This window comes from Cariama cristata, unplaced genomic scaffold, assembly GCF_000690535.1.
Source record: "Cariama cristata isolate BGI_N322 unplaced genomic scaffold, ASM69053v1 scaffold22915, whole genome shotgun sequence".
NCBI lineage: Eukaryota > Metazoa > Chordata > Aves > Cariamiformes > Cariamidae > Cariama > Cariama cristata.
Window position 1 is genome coordinate 1 of NW_009616541.1, and position 18,555 is coordinate 18,555.

General features: G+C 37.7%; 1 protein-coding gene across 1 annotated transcript in view; it reads left to right on the forward strand.

The window, feature by feature from the left end:
• Positions 1 to 11: 11 nt before the first annotated feature.
• The window catches only part of LOC104161681 (FAS-associated factor 1-like), a gene marked incomplete at its 3' end in the record, with an annotated part of 86,788 nt that continues 68,244 nt past the window's right edge, over positions 12 to 18,555 (forward strand). The window contains exons 1-2 of the mRNA XM_009700198.1: positions 12 to 44; positions 16,876 to 16,944. Of these exons, the coding sequence (XP_009698500.1) occupies positions 12 to 44; positions 16,876 to 16,944 (102 nt within the window). The remainder of the gene's footprint in view (positions 45 to 16,875; positions 16,945 to 18,555) is intronic.

Genomic DNA, 18,555 nt, shown 5'->3' on the forward strand with positions numbered 1-18,555 from the left:
TGGCGTCCAACATGGACCGAGAAATGATATTGGCTGATTTCCAGGTAAATTTCAAGCCGCCGCCGCCACAGAACCGTGGCCTTTCGCTGCCTTTCTCTTTCTCCTCGTTGCTGTGCTGCTTATTCTTTGTGGGAAGGTCCGGGGTGGTGGGTGTGAAGCCCACCCTCCAAAGCCTCAGCTCTTTCTTTCTTTATTTCTTTTCATTCTTTTTGTCAGAAATGGGGAACATGTGCCCTCGTCTCTCAAGGTGTGTGAACAAAATGTCGTCTCTAACTTAGAGAGTTTCAGTTGGTGTTTGTGTGTATTTTTTTTTTTTTTTAAAAAAAAAAAAAAAGCTTTTTTCATCCACTTTGCTTGTTCAAACCCTCCACAACCACCCAGGCCCAGGGACAACTGTGAGCCAGCTCACTTGGAAGAGGCAAGTGCCAGGGAGGATACAAAACTCATTGCTCCTCATGATTTACCACAGTGTTTCTAATGAATCACTTACTGGTACTACAGATTAACGCTGACCAGAGGTGGTTTCATTATAGCATCAACACTAACTTCATGGTTGCCTCAGCTATGACTGTTGTAATGACAGTAAGACTCTTCCCACCCCATTCCAAACAACAACATGTTTGTGTAGAAAGGAGGAACATGCCCTTAAAAATTATTTGTTACCTTCCCTTCTCCTCCTTACAAAAGGGTTATAATTTAACTTCAAACTCTTAAATCTCATTTCCAGAATAAAGTCTTTCTCTAAATAAAAGTGATGTATTCAGGAGCCTTGTTAATCTGGTCAGTATATTGCTTATTAATATTCCTTGGTTTTTATAATGTTTTTCTAAGAACAAGTAAGCAAACAAGTGGAAGATACCTGCATTTTGAAATAGCGAGGAGAGGAAAAGCAGCTTGGAAGGGTATCAAATTATATTTGAATACATATTTTTAATATTTGCTTTTCAGTCAATGTTTTTTTTAAGCTTTGTCCATTTGCAGTGTTTGTTTTTACATGGATAGGCTCCTAGATGTTCTTGGATTGAGTGGTAAAACTGCTGTCTGTATGTTCAACTTCTTAAAAGACTGTTTCTCAGCTGTTAGTGGTAAAGCTATTTAATATAGTTTTTAAAAAGGTAATTCTTTCATTCTGGAATGAAAACAGGAATGTTTCTTTGGAATTACAGGTAGGGTGACTGTAGTGTACATTATGTAATTCCTCTTTTGCAAAAGGTATCTGATATCTCACTGATGTAACAGGCGGAGTTCCCAGTTGATAACAGGGAAGTGTTTTCCCCTTCTGTACCTGAGTATCTTACACTCATATTTATTGAAATGCTTAACAAATGTTTCTATAATGATCCTTAATTTTTGTGCTTGGAGATAGTTTTGTTTGTGTAAGGAGTGATGTCTCAATTTTAAGGCTGGGGATTCATAAAAGAAGTTCTTCCAGTAACAATACGCTGTGTAAAAGGACACTGGGACCCCAGTTCTGCTAGTGGAGACAGACCCTTACGGAATCCTACATTATTAGCTGAAACAGGTTTGCATTCGGGAATCCTGGGTGATGATTAAGCTAGTGGCTGTTGAATGTAAGATTACTTTTTTTTTTTTTTTTAAATAGAGTTTTCAATCTGTATCCACTTTCCAAGTTTTTAGTGTCAATGCTATTTTGTAGTTTTGCAGTATTTTCGTACCTGGGTTTTGAAATCAATTAATAAAGGTATAAGAGGTGTGTTTGGTACCATGAAGATAAGTAAGTATTATTGCAAACTTGCAGATGAGCGGTGGAGTCACATAAATCAGTTGTAGATCAAGGATGACATAATGTGTCTGAACCTAGGACCTAGGAAATATTTTATCATATAACAACACTTATTTAGAAAGAACCCAAACCTTCTTCTCTTATATTTCAACAGACAACTTTGTTTTTCTGTTTCATCCTCTTTTTTTTTTTTTCTTCTGCCTTCTGAAACACTGAAGCGTCAATTGTCATGCTGTTAAAGCTTCAGATTAGTGAAGGACAATGTCAGTCATTGTTAGGCCTCATATCTTTAGACTGTTACAAAACGGTAAAGGATTTTGGGTGTTTTAAATACTTGATGGAATTTACAACTCATTCACTAAGAATTTAAAATGGAAAATAAAACACTGTGCAAAGTAATTTTGCATGGTTTTCCCTTCTAGATTTTCTGTTCCTTTTAATTAATAAATAAGTTTCTCAGAGTTCTGCTGCTGCCATCTATGTTTGTGTGATGTACCTTGTGGTGCACAGTGGAAATTTTAAAAGCAATTCTTTGTAATTTTGTTCAGCTAATCTTTGCTGAATTAAATTGGGAGGGAAACTTCCATCACCATTTCACCCTCGCTTTCCCCAAGTTACATTCAAGAGGGATAGAGCAGTGGTCTTTGAACTTTTAAAACTTGAAAGAGTTTTCCCTCCCCATAAAAGAAATCTTCAGTAAAGTCGTAATTATACTGGTGTTTGATGCTTTCATGAAGCTTTCATGGACTTATTTTGTATATTTCAAAGCCATTGGGATTCTGCCATTTATTTCAACTAGAGCAGGATCTTGTATTGCATTTGATGTTTCCTTTTAGCTCTGATTGTTGTAACAGGTTACTTCTACATTCTGAGGTACTAAAGAGAAATACTTCTAAAAAATATTTTGTATATATACATACGTATACATACAAACATTGAATGATTTTATAAAATATTTTAACTATAGAATAAAACACAGTAAATGATTTACCAAAATATTTTTTTTGTAACGTCTCAAAACAATTTAAGCCTGTTCTGTGTGGTTTATAATTATTTTCTTTCCCTCTCCTTTTTTTAATGAGGTTACCGTATGCTACCCAGGGAGTACAAAGTATGTATTCATGCATGTGGGCTGTATAAGCAACCTGTCTAACTTTTCCTTCTTAGGCCCTGACTTAGGAAAGATTATGCAGAAGCTTAGCTTTATACATGAGTACTCTGATTGTTTTCAGTGGAAGTAGCTAAAGTAGTGGAGTTAAGCACACAGACAAGTTTTATCTGTTTTACTAAATGCAATTCAGAATTTCTCCACAAAGTGTCATTGGCATATAGGAAAAACTTCATAGGAAAAAACCCAACAACTGGTGTGTGTAGCATAAATTCTTTAAAAAGGTAACTGCATGCGAATTGGCAAAAAAGTGATGCTGCAACATACTGGGGAAATAAAGGCGTATAATTTTTACCAAGTTTTGTTAACATCTCTGTTCTTCTTTTGTTTGTTGTGTTTAACTGCAAAATGTTCTTCCACCTCCAGTGGGATACTCAGGTACTGACATGATACAAATATATTCATGATCTATGTGGTTTGGGTCCACTTTTCATTATAAAGAAATAGATTATTTTTTTTTCTTTCTTTTTAAATTGCAAACTTTAGTTCCCCTGAGCTTAGTTAAATTGGCATAGTTAAACTGTTCAGGAATGAAAACCAATCTTTGAGTATTGGCAGAAGTGTCAGATGTCGACATTTTTGTATGCTAGGACCTTTTGTTTGTACAGCTTCACTTAGGATGGGGACTGAAATTAGCAAGAATGTCTTTTTGTCATTGTAAGTTGTGTCCACCTGTGGGACCACTTTATTAATGCTATGTGGTTGTCCTCACAACAGTTCTAAATGTAGAATGAGCCTAAGGGTTGGAGTATTGTGGGAGTTGCCAGCTCCTGGGTGTCCATATATTACAAGAATATCTGGCACGTGGAGCTTCAGAAGGAAATCTTTCACAGAATTCACAATTTTCATTGACCAGATAAATAAGTAGCTCAAGATTTGGTCTGGGTGGGAAGACTTCAGAGTGGAATAGCAAAACTCAAAAATCCTTGCTTTCATTGAAACAACAGATATCTAATAGTTTTCTTCTTCCTTCTGTCTTTCATCTGTGTTCATTGTGAAACGAAGTTATGTGAGGTTTTTTCTTTTTGCAATTTTTTTTTTTTAAACTAAGTAATAGACTGGTTTCGTATGATTCACACGCATGTATACAAAAATATATTTTTTTTCAAACTTCACCTTTGTGTCAATCTTTTTCATAAAAACAGAGGTTTGTGGGAGGAGCAAGGGGGAATTGGGAAGGAAGAACCTCATTGCCATCAGTTACAGAAAGGTGAGAAAGCATGCTAGATAATCATGTTTTAAGTTATAAAATTGACGACGACGTTGATACATCAGCTAATTATTTTTTTATTTTAATCTTTTTAAGATTTAACCATAATTCAAACTACTCATTTCCTTCTGGAATGGCTAAAATTAAAGAAACTGGAGAATGTTTTTTGTTTGAAGTAAACATAGTGCTGTTAAAGAACTCACAAGGTGTATTTTTAAAGATTTTTTTTTTTTTTTGGTCATTATGAAAAACATCTGTCTACTTCAGCCCTGTAGAAGATTGTTCCTGTTACGCACACTGTTTTCATTGTCTAACAGCCTATGTGCAGAAATTACAGGTGTATTACTTTTTTGAGGGGATGCTAAGGGAGCTTTGCTTTCTTCTGTGTGTGTTGGCATGCTGACTCAGGTTTTCTGTCACTTTTAAGTTATTGCCAATGTGAAGATTTGATGGGTGAAAAAGGTAGGCAGGTACAGGAATAGCTTTGAGTCAGTATCCTTGATTCTTACCTGGGACTGTGACTTATGCTGGGGGCTGGAAAGAGTTTTCCAACTGTTTTCTGTAAGGGTAAACCATCCACTAATGGGTTTTGAACAAATAGGAAAGTTGCTGTCCTTAATACTGATTTCTGAAAGAAAAGGTAGTATTTTGCCATTAAGGCATTGGAGCAGAAAGGACAGTTCTTGATTTCTTTGCAGTCTTTCTGTGAAGTGTTTGGCAATTCACTTGGAACAAGATCCTCAACAAAAGATAGGTGCTGAAGAGACTTCCGATCAAAGTTTAAATCTTAAGTGTCCTCCAACTTGTGTTTGAATTCTTGGAGGCCTACATTTTCATCAGAAAGTCTCCCTAGGCACCTAAATATCTGGGTTTATATGTGTTCAGATCTGTCTGAGCTTAAAACCTCGGTCTTGCTCATACCACACCATTGTTTTGTGTGGCCTCTCTGTAGAATATAATGCAGTGGGCACTCCTAGAGCACACCAGCTGGACTGAGCTCTGCAGCTCTCTCCATAGGAGTTGGAAGGAAATCCAGGACTCTCTAGATTAGAAATCAGGGTTTCGGATAGGTAGGTTTGTTTCTTCATACCCTTGTACTGGGTTGGGTATCCTTAGGTAAAAGTGGACTCTGCTAGGTTTCTAATAGTCAGGTGCCAAGATGCTCAGCACTGCTTCACCTGACCTTTTTTGCGGATATAGGTTGCTATATCCTTAGCTAAATTTTGAAATAATTAACAGGGCTGTTTTTCAGTGTAAAAAAGAGGACTTTAGGATACTGTAGGATGTTGAAGCTCATGTCTATGAGGCCTCTTAATTTACATTTTGATTAGAATTCCTTTTAATCCTTGTTGCTTTCTATCACGTTATAATTTTGTACATTACACGGTCAGTAAAGCATTGGAACTGGTAGTGGGACCTCTTGGTTTGCAACACAATTGGCTTTGTTTCTGCAGGTGGCTTTAGGGTCAAGAGACACGATGAAAGCATACTGCATGCTTCGTGTGTTTTAGTTTGGTTATTTTGATTGTCGTTGTCTGCTACCAAGACTATTGCTTCTATTAATTTGTTCTTTGTGTGTTTCTGAAGAATCAACAGTTTAATTTCTTTAGATACTTTTAGACTCAGCTGTAATTGCAAAGCTCGTGTTCCTCAGAACAAGGCTAGTTCGATTTACTGGTCACCTTTCTGGCCTTTAAACTGAAGGTGAAGTGGATTCCAGAGTGACAAATAGGAAATTGGAGTAAGAGTGATGCCTGTTTAGAAACATGATAACTTGGATATTTCCACTGATAGCTGTTTGTGGAAAAGCCAGCTAATTTCTCCTATATAAGGACAAAGAGTTAATTAGAAATACTATCTGACATTTATGGAGAAGAAAGAGGATACTATGATTTGTGTGCATTACAGCCCTGCTGTAAGAACCAAAATAATTTGCCGCTGGAGCGCTAATTCATCTTTAGAAAGAGGTTTATGCTGTTCTTTTCATTCAGTTACCTTCAAAAGACTCTTCATATCATAGGAATCGTGTCACCATTTCCATCAACCCATTCATATAGGTATTTAGGTTAGTAGGTCACTGAAACAGATTGAGAGGTGGTAGCTGTAGGATCCTTTTTCAAATGCCATGACATCTAATACTAATTATAATACTGAAATTATTAATTATATGTACTCCCAGAGGCTAGGAGTGTGCTTTCATTAAAAGGTAATGTGAAAGTTATTTGGCACATTGAAAACAAAATATGGCTAATGTTTCTTGGTAAGCAAGAATCATTTACAGTAAACACACTTACCGAATTCATATTTTTGTGTGGGAGAGGAGAGAATGAGGGTTTGAGCGATTTGCTATGTGTCTTAAGGGGTCTTGAGAATCTCCCATCTTGAGAATATTGCATTTGTGCTGGAAAGTCTGAAAGGGTAGAATTTCCCTCTCTATTTTGGCAGTTCTTATGGTTCAGTTACCACTGCAAGCTTAGTTTTCACGAGTTTCCCTACTAGAAGCAAGAGTTAATAGCTTATTAAAAGAACTACATGGCATATCTTTGATAGGATTTAATATTCTTCTAGTCAGTGCATAAGTTTGTGCATATGTGGGGCAGCCATTAGATGAGTCGTTTCTTTTAACTACTGTAAGAACTAGAATAAAAACCCTGAGGAAGTACCTAACATTTTACTCGTCCCTCAACCTTTGGATGAAAGGAAATGACATGCTTACTGGCTGGATTGATACCTAGTAATTAAGCCCATTTTTTAGAGTTGACTAGATAATGTGCAATTGTAAAAACAAACTGCTCAAAGAGGAAGCCAAAGCCCTAACGTATACATTACATGTTGTTTGGTCTATCGAAGTAGTCATCTACTGGTCCTCTATGTCTAACTGGTTGAGCAAGTCTTTGTTTTGCGGGAGTAGTTATGCTTTCAAAAGATAATTCATTAAAGCCAAAGTTCTTAAGAGGTGTTTTGAAGCTAGAACAGAGTACATTAGCCCTTGAGTTATTTTATATAGGTTTCATATTTTACCTGTTGCAGGAAGCAATTTGTAAAGACAAGAACTCTGAAACTGAGTCATCCCTGTTGGCTTTTTTTTTTTTTAAAGGTCAGGTTGTTTGTATGAGCAAATATCAAAGGTGCCGTATCAGCTCAGATCGAAGACCCAGCTGGCCTAATATCTCATCTACAGCAGTAGCTGATCCTTTGGAAAGTGCCAAAAGAACAGAATTTGAATGCATGTGCCTCATCCTAATTTCTGGAAGTCAGCACTTTAGGAGCTTGATGATGGGGTTTGTTGTAAGACTTTGGAAATAAACTGTGTGAGCTTGAGTTAGTCTTGCATTCTTCAGCTGACTTGAGTTCTTCAGAGACATCTGAGTAGTTTTGTGATATGTGTTTGCTCTGTAGAAGCTGTGTTCATTTTTCCTCAGTATGTCATATATATTCATGTATATGCTAATTCTATTCTATGTACTTTATTGGAATTTCTGCTATTTCTTATGGTACAGAAGTAAAATTTGTCTGAACTGTAGAAATCTTCACCCCTTCTGTTTTGCACCACAATAAAATTCACCAAAAAGCTAATGTCAGCATTGTGGGAATGTGAGGTTGATTTAACCTTTAATTAAGGCTGATTTAAAGAGCAGTCTGCTGTGAAAAATTCATATTTAAGTTCCTTTAAAATTTTGGGGTCTATCAGCTGGACCTGGTAGTTTGTTCTATATGTCTCTACTGACACTTTAGGATGAGAGAGTTCTCTGTAAAGAGCAGCTTTGTTACAGGATGGTCCCTAAGTTCCTCTGTAGTGAATATGAGCACACAGAATTAATTTAGCTCTTCTGATATGCCCTTACCTTCTTTGAATACTTCTTTAGTATCTTCTTCTTTTGGTCCCACTGACTTGCTGGCAGGCTTCCTTGTCGTGATGCTTTTAAAAGCTTATATGATTTTGATGTCTTTAGGGAAATGTTTGGGGTTTTTTTTGCAGTCCTTGTTGGCCTGCATTTTGGTATGACCTGTGCTTTGCTGGGATTTGAGTGTTCTTCTGTTTCCCTGTTTTGGATACCATTTCCAGGTTTTGAAGAATATGTCTGTTCCTTGTGGTCCTGTTCTTTACAAAAAAAATATGAGTGTTTGTGGAATGTTGAGTAAAATATTTTTTGTATGGATTAGTACTCTTGTGTGCTTATCTAGAAAGTGGCTTTTATTCATTCTTTAGTTGTTTTTAAGATCTACTGCTTTTGAAGCAATGAGGAGAAAGGAGATGACTGCAAATATCTAGTAAGCAAAAGTGTTTGACCCCTTCAGTTCTTTTCTGTTTTCCATCAGTTTCTTTTCTTATGTGATAATCTATAAGATACTGTAAGAGCAAAGTGATTGTGATTCAGGAAATCTAGGGGTTTTTACCTTCACTGAGATACTTTAATAAAGTATTAAACAAGCACAGAAACTTTGGCATAATCCTAACTAAGCTTTTTGTGGTTGTTGGGTAAAGGCTGTCTTCAGTGCCCAGGAAAGGCAGATGGGTTTAGTAGACCACAGTACTAAGTAATGGGTACTGACTTTTACTTTGGTTTGGTTTTTTAATTCAGTTTGAGCACTGCTCGTTGCGTGTAGTGTATGTGGCTTAAATGCTAGAGTGTTAGCATGGGGCTTGGGAGGCTAGAGTTCATGTCTTGGCTCAGCTCATGGGCTTCCTAGGGATGTGCCTTTGTGGTATTATGGAAGCAGAATTTGCCTCAGAGTCTTGAGAGTGTTCAAAGTCTGCTGGAAACCATTTGAAAGTGGTTAACGTGGTGCCAAGTTAGCTAGTTCCGCTAAGAAGCAGTTAGAGCTTCATGCTACCAGTTTAGACTTTGTACCCTGGTTGCTTTGTTCAGAAGGCTTGCAGTCATCTCAGAGCATGGGCAAAGTTCACTCTTGTCTGCTTGGTAACTAATAGGTAGAAATGTCTTCTGTGACCTTCAGAAATGCAATTTATTATTATTATTTTTTTAATCCCTCATTCCTCTTGTAGAAAGGGACTAATACGTCCTTACTTCAGAGTTTTGCTTAAGGTGGTGCTGAAATAGTAGAATGATGAAGCTTGTAAATAGTTGGGGGTGGGAGTTGAAATGCATTGGGGAAAACTTTAACCTGTCATATTTACCTAAACCTTTCTTGATTTCTGATACTGGTAAGTGTATTAGCTTGTTTTTGTTAAGTGAAGAGCTGGTGAATCTGTGTAATTTTTACCAGATGGTCTTCTGAGTTATGTAAAAACAGAGAAACATTCTTATCTCTTCACTTCGATGCTTGCAGTAGGTGACCTTTCAGTTTGTGTCTCAGTTGATATGCCTGGATGTTTTTTTTAAGTGTTTGTCAGAAACAGAAAGAAGTAAAAGTTAATTTAATAACCACGAATGACTCATAATAAGAACAGTCTCATTATATCAGTAGGGTTGTTGCAAGGTTAGAGGGATAGGGGATGCCACCGAGGGGCATGTATGTCGCTGGTGTTGCAGTCTGTGGAGGTGGTCCTGAGACAGGCGGGACTCTGGCATGAGAAGAGCCTAGGTACCAAAAATTCTCAGTTGTGCGTGTCCAAATGTGCTGAATCCCTTGATAGCCCAGAGGGGAGTTAGTATCAGATTTAGAATCCATGTGTAAGGTACTAAAACCTGTACTTGCTTGGCTGAGCATATTGGTTTAACTTTACCTGTTTTTTGGGATCAAGTGTTATGCTTTGCTTGAGTTGCTTTGAAGTGATTACTGTTGCAACAGTGAATGTGTGAATTTTCAAGAAAATTGTCTCACTTACTACACTTACGTAGGTGAATTGATGTCCTAAAGGTTTCTGGATTTGAGTTGACTTCTAGCACATACCATCTGGAGCTGCCCTTGGCTGCATTGTAGACTTTTAATTATTATCTTTGATTGCTGAGCCATTCTCCTCATAAGGGATGGGAAAAGGAAGGAAGGTACTATGTTTCACTCTAGAAACGGGAAACTCGGGGTTGGGTTGTTTAAAAATCCTACATCCAGAAACCTGATCTTTGTTAGGAATGCTTGGAAAGGGAATGATGGATTCTTCTAGTAGAAGGAGTAGCCACATAGTGTGGTGCACTAGTATGCCAGGAGGCTGAGAGGCCGTTGTTCCCCTGGTATGGGTGAGACCACTGCAACCAGGAGTACTGTGTCCGGTATCAGTCCCGCCGTTGACAAAGTGGAGCAAGTCCAGTGGAGGGCTGCCTGGGAGGGGAGAAGGCTGGAGCATGTGTTGTGAACCGTGAGGTTAAGGGAGCTGGGTTTGTGTAGCCTGGAAGAGAAGGCTAAGGGGAGCCTCAACTATACAGTGGGTGACAGCAGATAATATAGGATCAAATTTCTCTTGGACTTGCACAGTGCAAGGATGAGAGGCGTGGATACAAGTTACAGCAAGGGAAATTATAATTAAATACAAGGAAAAAAATTTTCCTTGTGAAGGTGGTGAAGCACTGGAACAAGCTGCCCAGAGAGGCTGTAGACTCTCTGTCTTTGGAGATAGGCAGAACCTGACAGGAAACTGAAGTGTGGCTGTGAACTGATTTGTCTGATTGTAACTGAAGAGGTGAATAAAACGGCAAATTAAATTTTGGTTATATTGCAGGGGAAGTATGCAAGGAGATAAGTACTATCCTTTGCTACATCTCATCTGCTATTAAGAACAGCTCTGAGTCTTTTTTTTTTTGTTTTTAAGATGCTGACTTGGAGAATTCAGCCATTCTTCTCAGCAGGTTAGTGGCCTGTACTCGAAAAGAGTTTTCCATGCTCCTAGTCTCTCTTACCTTTTGAAGAGTAAGTTACTGAAGGGAGAGTGAATTGATTTTAACAATATTTGTTCTTTGCCAGTGTTTTTGTTGTCTCTTTGAAACCTCATGTATCTTTATGGAATAGAGTTAGCTTTAGTTGCATTGCTCTATCTAGTGATAAAAATTTATTGGGTACGTTCAAAAGTACGCATTTCCTGGGGTGCTGTCTGTGTAGCTGCAGTGGATAGAGATGTATTAATGCTGGCTTCCTGGAGTTTTGTAGGAGATCCCAAAGGGTGAAAGCTTTTCTTCCTAGGTGATCTCACCTGTTGAATCTTTTGATGCCTTAATGTAGTTGTTTCTTTGGGCATTGTAGTTTTGCATCAATGTTAAAAAGATGGTCGGAGCTGCAGATGCAACAAAATGCTGATGACAGAAAGCTATTTTCTCCTTTTTCATCCAGCACAGGAGAGTTTGTATCAGCTGTTTCGATGACTGGGGACTAGGCATCAGATTGAATCACAGTAGCCTTGACTTACTCTGAGACAGATGGAAGTGATATTAGTGAGAGGGGGAAAAAGTCTGTAGTTGACAAGTGGTGTGACTTTACCCTGAAGATCAGTTGTCTGAGTTTCTTGCTGTTCTGGGTACTTGGAGCTATGGCTCTGATTTTATCCTTTTGGTTATGTGGACTGAGCATGGTACCTGTATTTGCATCTGCTCTAAATTACTGCGGGAGGCTGCAGCTGAGGGTGTTAACTGCAGAGTGCATGTGGAGATTAGTTAGGCACAAAGTCAGATTTTTTTTCCCAGCTGACTTTTACAGGAGAGAGTGGTGCACAGTGTATTTCACAGCCATCTGTCTGCCTGATTTTAATGGACCTGAACCTGTTGTGCAAAATGTTCTAGGCTAAAGCCTAGTTTGGGTTAGCTTAGAGGTGGTCCCTTTTTGGAGAAAACATAGCTGCTGTTGGTAGTCAAAGGAAATAGGGAATTGTTTGACAAAAATGTTGAGTGAGGCAGACTTCTCAGTCTTCCATATCCAACTACTGGCTGTTAGGCTGAATGTGGTCTTCTGGATATTTTTGACGGCTTCATTTTGCCTTGGCGAGAAGGGGAATGGTGCCACAGGTGAGATAAATTCTGCCTTGCTGCCAAATACCATTTGCTCCCAGCTTCTGTGCAACAACTGCCACTCACTATCTGTCGAGGTAACAGTAGCCTGACTCTGTATTTGAGTCAGCAACAGCTGTTTGTTGCTTTCCCAGCTTTTGCAGAAGTAACAGCCCGGCTCTCTGTGTTAGAAGCAGCAGTTGTCCCTTCCAGCTTTGCTGTGTAACAACTGCCTGGATCTCTGCGGCAGGTGCAGGAGGAGCATTTTCAACAGCAGCTGCTGCCAGATGGGGAAGTCAGCTGCTTTCCTGTGATGTGGAGGTAGGCTAAAGCCTGCACTGTTGAGGTGGGGGGGGGGTCACAAAGGGTCTCAAAACCCAGATCCAGCTGTTACGGGTGTCGGGGTCAGACCACCCTGCAAGGGATTTAGAAGAGCAAGTCTGTCATCCTGCATTATAGCTTTCTGGAAGTCCCTCCTAGGTTTATCTTGAATGCCTTGAAGTCTGCCTGCCCTCCGACTTTTCTCCGACTGAATTCTTTCCTCAGTGACTACTTTGCTTCTTTTATGTAACGGTGATTAAGGTTACTGTGTCAGTTAAATAGACCCCTAATGGTTAGCTGTGAATCTTTCCAAGGGTAAACTCTCCATCACTAAGGGGATGATTAATCTGCGGAGCTACCTGAAAAAAATTTGGAGAAGTGTTATGAAATTTTATTAAATGGAAATCTAAATCTACCTGGTGGAAACACTTACCTGGCCTGGAAGACCAGGATGCTAAGAAAGTTGTTATTGAATGTTAAAACTTTTATCTTCAGAACCTGGTTTTATGCACTCAGTGCAAAACAATAATTTTTTCATCTTCACATTCATTTTCCTCTTGTGTGGTCTACAAAAAAAAACACAGAAGAGACTGCACAGTCTTTGGAGCTGGAGCTGCTGTGAAGGTTTAAAATGCTATCCTAGATTTAGAGGAAATGTAGAAAGAAAGAGGAGAAGGAACTTCTTCTACCTTTTCTTCCCCTTTGTCCTTCAGAAAAAAATTGTATGGTTTCTTTTTGATGTGTAAAGGTTTACAAATCAGTGAGCCTTGAAGGTTTTACCTTTACTGTCGTGGTTTGTTTCTTTCAGTTTGATGACGTAGAGGATGTGCCGATTGTTGATTGAATCAAGAGTTAGTAGTATTCTGGTAGGAATTTTCTTCTAAAATATTTAATGCTTTTTATCAAGTAGATCTCCCATGAAAATAAAGCTGAATTAAAAAAAAATTCTCCTCAACTAGTATCACTTTACTTGCTTAGTAACAAAGATGTATTTTTGCGTCTTTGGAGCTCATCTGCTTTTTGCTGTATTTTGAAGTTTGTTTTTTTTTTTTTCCCCCTTCTGTTTGTTTTTTTTTTTTTTTCTATTCAATTATTTTTTATTTGGTTTTTGCTTGAGTAGAATGAAAGGCATAAAAATGAGCAAAAAATCTGTATGTACTGTAAATAACTAAACCCCGTGACTCTTAGTCTGCCATCCTAGATAAGTGAGGCATATAGCCTTATGGTGCCCAGGTGTCCCCTGGACTCATACCAATTAATATATTCCAAATTTCATGAAAATACAGCCAGGTAATATGGAAAGAAGTCCATCAAAGGAAGCTCTTACAAATATTCCAGCCATAGGAAAAGCTTAAATCAGCCCTTGCTATTAGGGATGAGAGACAAACCCACAAGAAACCAGATTTTGTTAATTTTGTTGCTCACAGAACCTGCTGGCTTCCTGTGTGTATTTCCCTAAAAAAAGCAAAAGCAGGCCAGGTTGTTCTGGGACTAATCTGTCGCTACGGAGTCCTTGATGTCACATCGCCTTTACCAGTGAGGGACTACCTGTCTTGTGTGCATAATTTCTTAGGGAACGTTAAAGACATGCAAACCAGACTATTTTCTTGAATTTGTCTTGCATGACATGATGTGGTTAAAAGGAAGCAAAATTTATTATTTTTTCTTTTTTGTTTGGTCTTACTGATGGATTACGACTTGAGGCAGGGATTTGTATGTGGTAGTGTGTAGTGTCTGAATGCTGAAATATTATTCTGAAGAATCTTAGTTTGCTGCAACTGTGACATTAACAGGGTGTTGAGGAAGATCTTGGAATGTCTGTTTTGTGGTTATGTTGATAAGTAACACTCATTCATTCATTGTCATTCAGAAATGTTTGTTTTCTGTTTTACTGACAACTAGCAAAAACAGTCTGTCTGGAAGTGAAATCTTTGGTTTAGAACTCCTCAAATCCAGATATTAAAAGAGATGGTAAAAATGGTCTAAGGGTTTTCAAGAAAACTGCTTTTCTTTGGTATTAAGAATTCTGATGTTTTTGATTTTTAGTTAGTGTTTACACCTGTCCATTCCCGTTACCCAATGACTCTGCATTGCTAAGAGAGCAAGAGCGGGCTTCTATTTTAGACTGTAAATCACCAACAAGATGATTTAGGAAGGATGCAGTGAATACAAGGGAATTAGTTGCTTAATTACTTTGCCTCCGCTGTGATGAGGTAACTCCTTTCACTGTGTGGTCTGGCAGAAGGGTAAGCTAATTTTGTTTAGTTTATCTCAAAATAAAAGTATGCCAAAATGAGCTGAATTGATTTGTGGTTAGGATGGGCTAAGAGTGTGCATATGCACAGTTGCAAGTCAGCTGAGCTGTGGGCATGATATTAAGAGGTGGCAACTAAAACCTGTATTTGAGCCCTGAATTCTAGATACCCTCTCCTCAACTTCATCTGTGCAGCCCAGGGTGGAAAACAACACATTGTTGGTCAGGTTCTTATTGTAGGTTGGAACACAACTTAGTTCTTAGAAAGGTCATGCAGAGTTTGCAGGACTGATAAATGAGAAATTTATTTCTGTAATGACCAGATTTTTAAGTGTATTTCACTTAATTGTAAACAGAACCTCAGACTGTCAGTTGTGCAAAACTTTTTCTCAAAGTAAGACAGCAGAGCTGTCTACATCAATTTCAGTGGCAGGTTTCTGGTAGTATGAACCCTCCTGTGATTTCAGAAATGACAAGCTCAAGCACTGCACTCCCCAAGCTTACCTGGAGTAAGCATATATAACCTTTGCATTTGCTAGGGAATGTGTTAAAGTATTGTTTCATTTTTAACTTCAGAAATAACTGCAACAAGTAATGGAAGAGAAGGCAAAATGATGCTTCTGAAGAGCAAAACTGTATTTTAGAAAGATTTTTAGCACTCCCGATGCAAAATGGGTGAAATTCAGTGTTAACACAACATGCTGTCAGCAATTCAAGAAATTTTGTCTTGTTCCAGAGAGAATCGGTCTGGCCATGAGAGCATTGTGGATCAATAGAAACTGCTGCTGCCCCTCTGGAGGCAAAAAATCTCTGAAATGTCGTCTTGTGATCCTTGTGCTCCTCCAGCCTTATCCATTTTGTGTAGAAATACTGCACATAATGCTTCATAAGCGTGGAATTCTTCAGCGTTGAATTTGGGGAGAAAGAATCGGCCTTGAATTTCTCCATGATTTCTTTTCCACTTTTTATTTCTTCGTTGTTGTAAGTTGGGAGAAATGTCCGAGCATGGAAAATGAATGACCTGATGGCTTTTTATATCTTGGGAGCAAAAATGTGTCTGTGTTTGTGCCTAGTCCCCTTTTTCTCTTATCACATAAAGGAAAAACAGGACTATATATCTTTGGAATGAGGAAAACTGATCTGTTTGCTGCTACTATCTAACTCTGTATTATTACTGTTAAAAGGCTGGATTTTTTAAAATGTAGTTTTATATAAACTTTCTGTAAACTTCTTTTTATGTACCTGTGTGGTAGAGCAGAAGGAACATGATCATGTTTCAGATCTTGTAAAACTCCTCTTGTGTGCTTGAATACAGAGCATAGCTTTGATTAGGATGAGAGAAATTCCAGGAAAAACTTAGCTGTTGTGATTTTTCCCCTCTGCTGAAAGATATCTGATATCCTTCAATGTGAATGGTGGCAAATACGTGGCAGAGTGAATAGCAACGCTCTATCTGCTGAAGTTGGATAGTTGAAAAGGTATGGGTATCAAAAAAAAAAAAAGCAGGGTGCTGCATCAAGGTTTTTGCTGAGTAGAGGTGCTCTCTTGTATTTGGAATTAAGCTCAATTTACAATGCAATTTTGTGGGATGTTATCACTACTTTAAAAAGGCTATTGTGTTAGATTTCTTGAACTAGGTAAAGCCTAGTAGGGCTAGAACAACATGCAAGCTTTTTTTCTGAAAGGAAAACACTGTAAATGTTTCATTATATAGTCTTCATTTTAAATAGTTTCACAAAGGGTGCTCATTTGTACATGCAATAGTAAGTTGGCACTTTGACGATCAAAAATTCATACTCGCCACCTTCTTTTCCTCTTACACTGCACTGTGTAACACCCAGAGGGAGTAGGGGTCTAAGATGATGGTGGAGGCAGTAGGGTTTATATATGTGTTTCTGGCTTTAGATAAAACATTTCAGCCATCTCAAACATCATTTTAAGTATTAAGTGTTCTTGTGCTCCCTTTTAAGATAGTATGAGTCTTTCATACGTTTGAACTTAGAATTCTCAGAGCACCTTTTTGGGACAGCACTATTGTCCTAATTTTACAAATAACTACTTTGTCTTGCTTTCCTATGTGTCTTGCTCAAGGTTATACAAGAATCCTCTGGTGGAACAGGGAATTGTATCCAATTGTTTGATGTTTAAAACTTGAAATCTGATTTCTTCATTACCCTCTCCTAATAGAAATGAAAAACCTATGCCTTTCCTGTCATTCTGCTGAAATTAATTACATTATAAGTATTAATACTTCAATTTTGATCAATGCTTTTAATTCTGTTTACTGCTTCTTTTTCTTTTTAGGCATGTACTGGTATTGAAAATATTGATGAAGCTATAACATTGCTTGAACAAAATAACTGGGATTTAGTGGTAAGTATTTTAAGAAAATGACTTCATAGATCAACTTCATGTAGCAGTGACGTGTGCCATCTTGCTGAGACAGCTGTTATCTTTATTTCAAATTTCGGTGTGTCTTTTATGGCTGGGACAAGCAGATTATATGCAGACTGTTTCTGGTCTGTCAAAGCCTCATTGCCAAGTTGACATGATACTGAGTTGTATCTACCCTGATACATGCTGATTGTCTTCATGCCTTTTTGATTTGTTTCTTTTCCTTTAAATCAATGTTTCTTATTATGTTTAGTTTTCCTTTTTGATTAATTGTATGCATAATTTGGTAAGTAGTATTATTAAGGATAGCATTTTTAGAAGATGCCTTGTGTATACACACAAGATTTTTGAGGATTTAGGTGCCCATGGAAGAAACGGAAGGTAAAACAACTTCAATCTTTCATATGCTCTTACTTTAAAAATAAGATAGTTGCTCATCTGTTAGTTGTTATGCAGAATTGAGTAGTGATTAAGGCCATACATTATTTAGATTTGGTGTTATCCAGACACAGTTAAACACACACACAAATAACCCAACAAACAAACTCATCCTAAGAAAACCTATCGTCTGTATTGTAACAAGGTTCGATGTGCAGACAAATAGGAGGAAACCAATAAAACAAGAAAAACAGTCTTAGGTATTTTAAGACTCTGCATAGGATTATCAGGATAAATAAACTATTAATCCATTTTCTTAAGGTTTAAAAATGTAAAACAGAACAAACTTAGTTAAAAAGCAAGTAATCTTCCTTTAAACTGTAATACCTTTGATTTTGTCCTCCTTTGTGTTTGTTTTTTCCTTTTCAAAATGAATGATGTTTGGATCCATCAAAATTATCAGAAAATTATTAACCCCCCCCCCCCCAAATTCCAAAATTGACTATGGATACAGTTTCAACTGTCTGCCACATTGTGTTCCCAGCATATTGTTTAGAGTGTTCTCTGTGTTTTAATAGTTACAACCTAAGTATCACAGAGGTTAGGGTGGGGTTTTAAACTGAGTTTGTTAGAATGAATATTGTGTTTCTTTTAAGGCATAACGATTAAAATTACATGTAATATTGTAACCTATTGTAAAAAACCCCTATGTACTCCAAACACTTGAAACTAAATGTTTAAAATAAATGTTGGCCAAAGTATACAGAGTCATTATTTTGCAACATGTCATGGTATAAGCAAGAATGAGACACCAACAAGCAAATGGGAGTGCCTATCGTCAGTGTCTTCAAACAGAAAAACCCTAATGTATATTGATAGAGTGGTATAGTTAAAAGCATCTTTTGTTGTAGTAGGTTGTTGTGACTTCGTATGGGCTGTTTTGGAAATGAAAGTGTTTATAGGAAGGGAAGGAATATCCTTATGCATTCTGTTCAGGTTGTAAAGTTCTCAATACAGTGCAGTAAATCGGTTGGATGTGGTTTTCGGGGATTTGTAAATTGTAAAGTATATGCTTTAGAATCAATGCTCACAAGTGGGGTTGAATGAGAGAACTACGATGAAAAATGGTAAGAACAACTAAGGGGGTTTGTTTTGATTTTTTTTTTTTTTTTTTTTTTTTTTTTTTTTATATTCAACACGAGGAGACAAAAG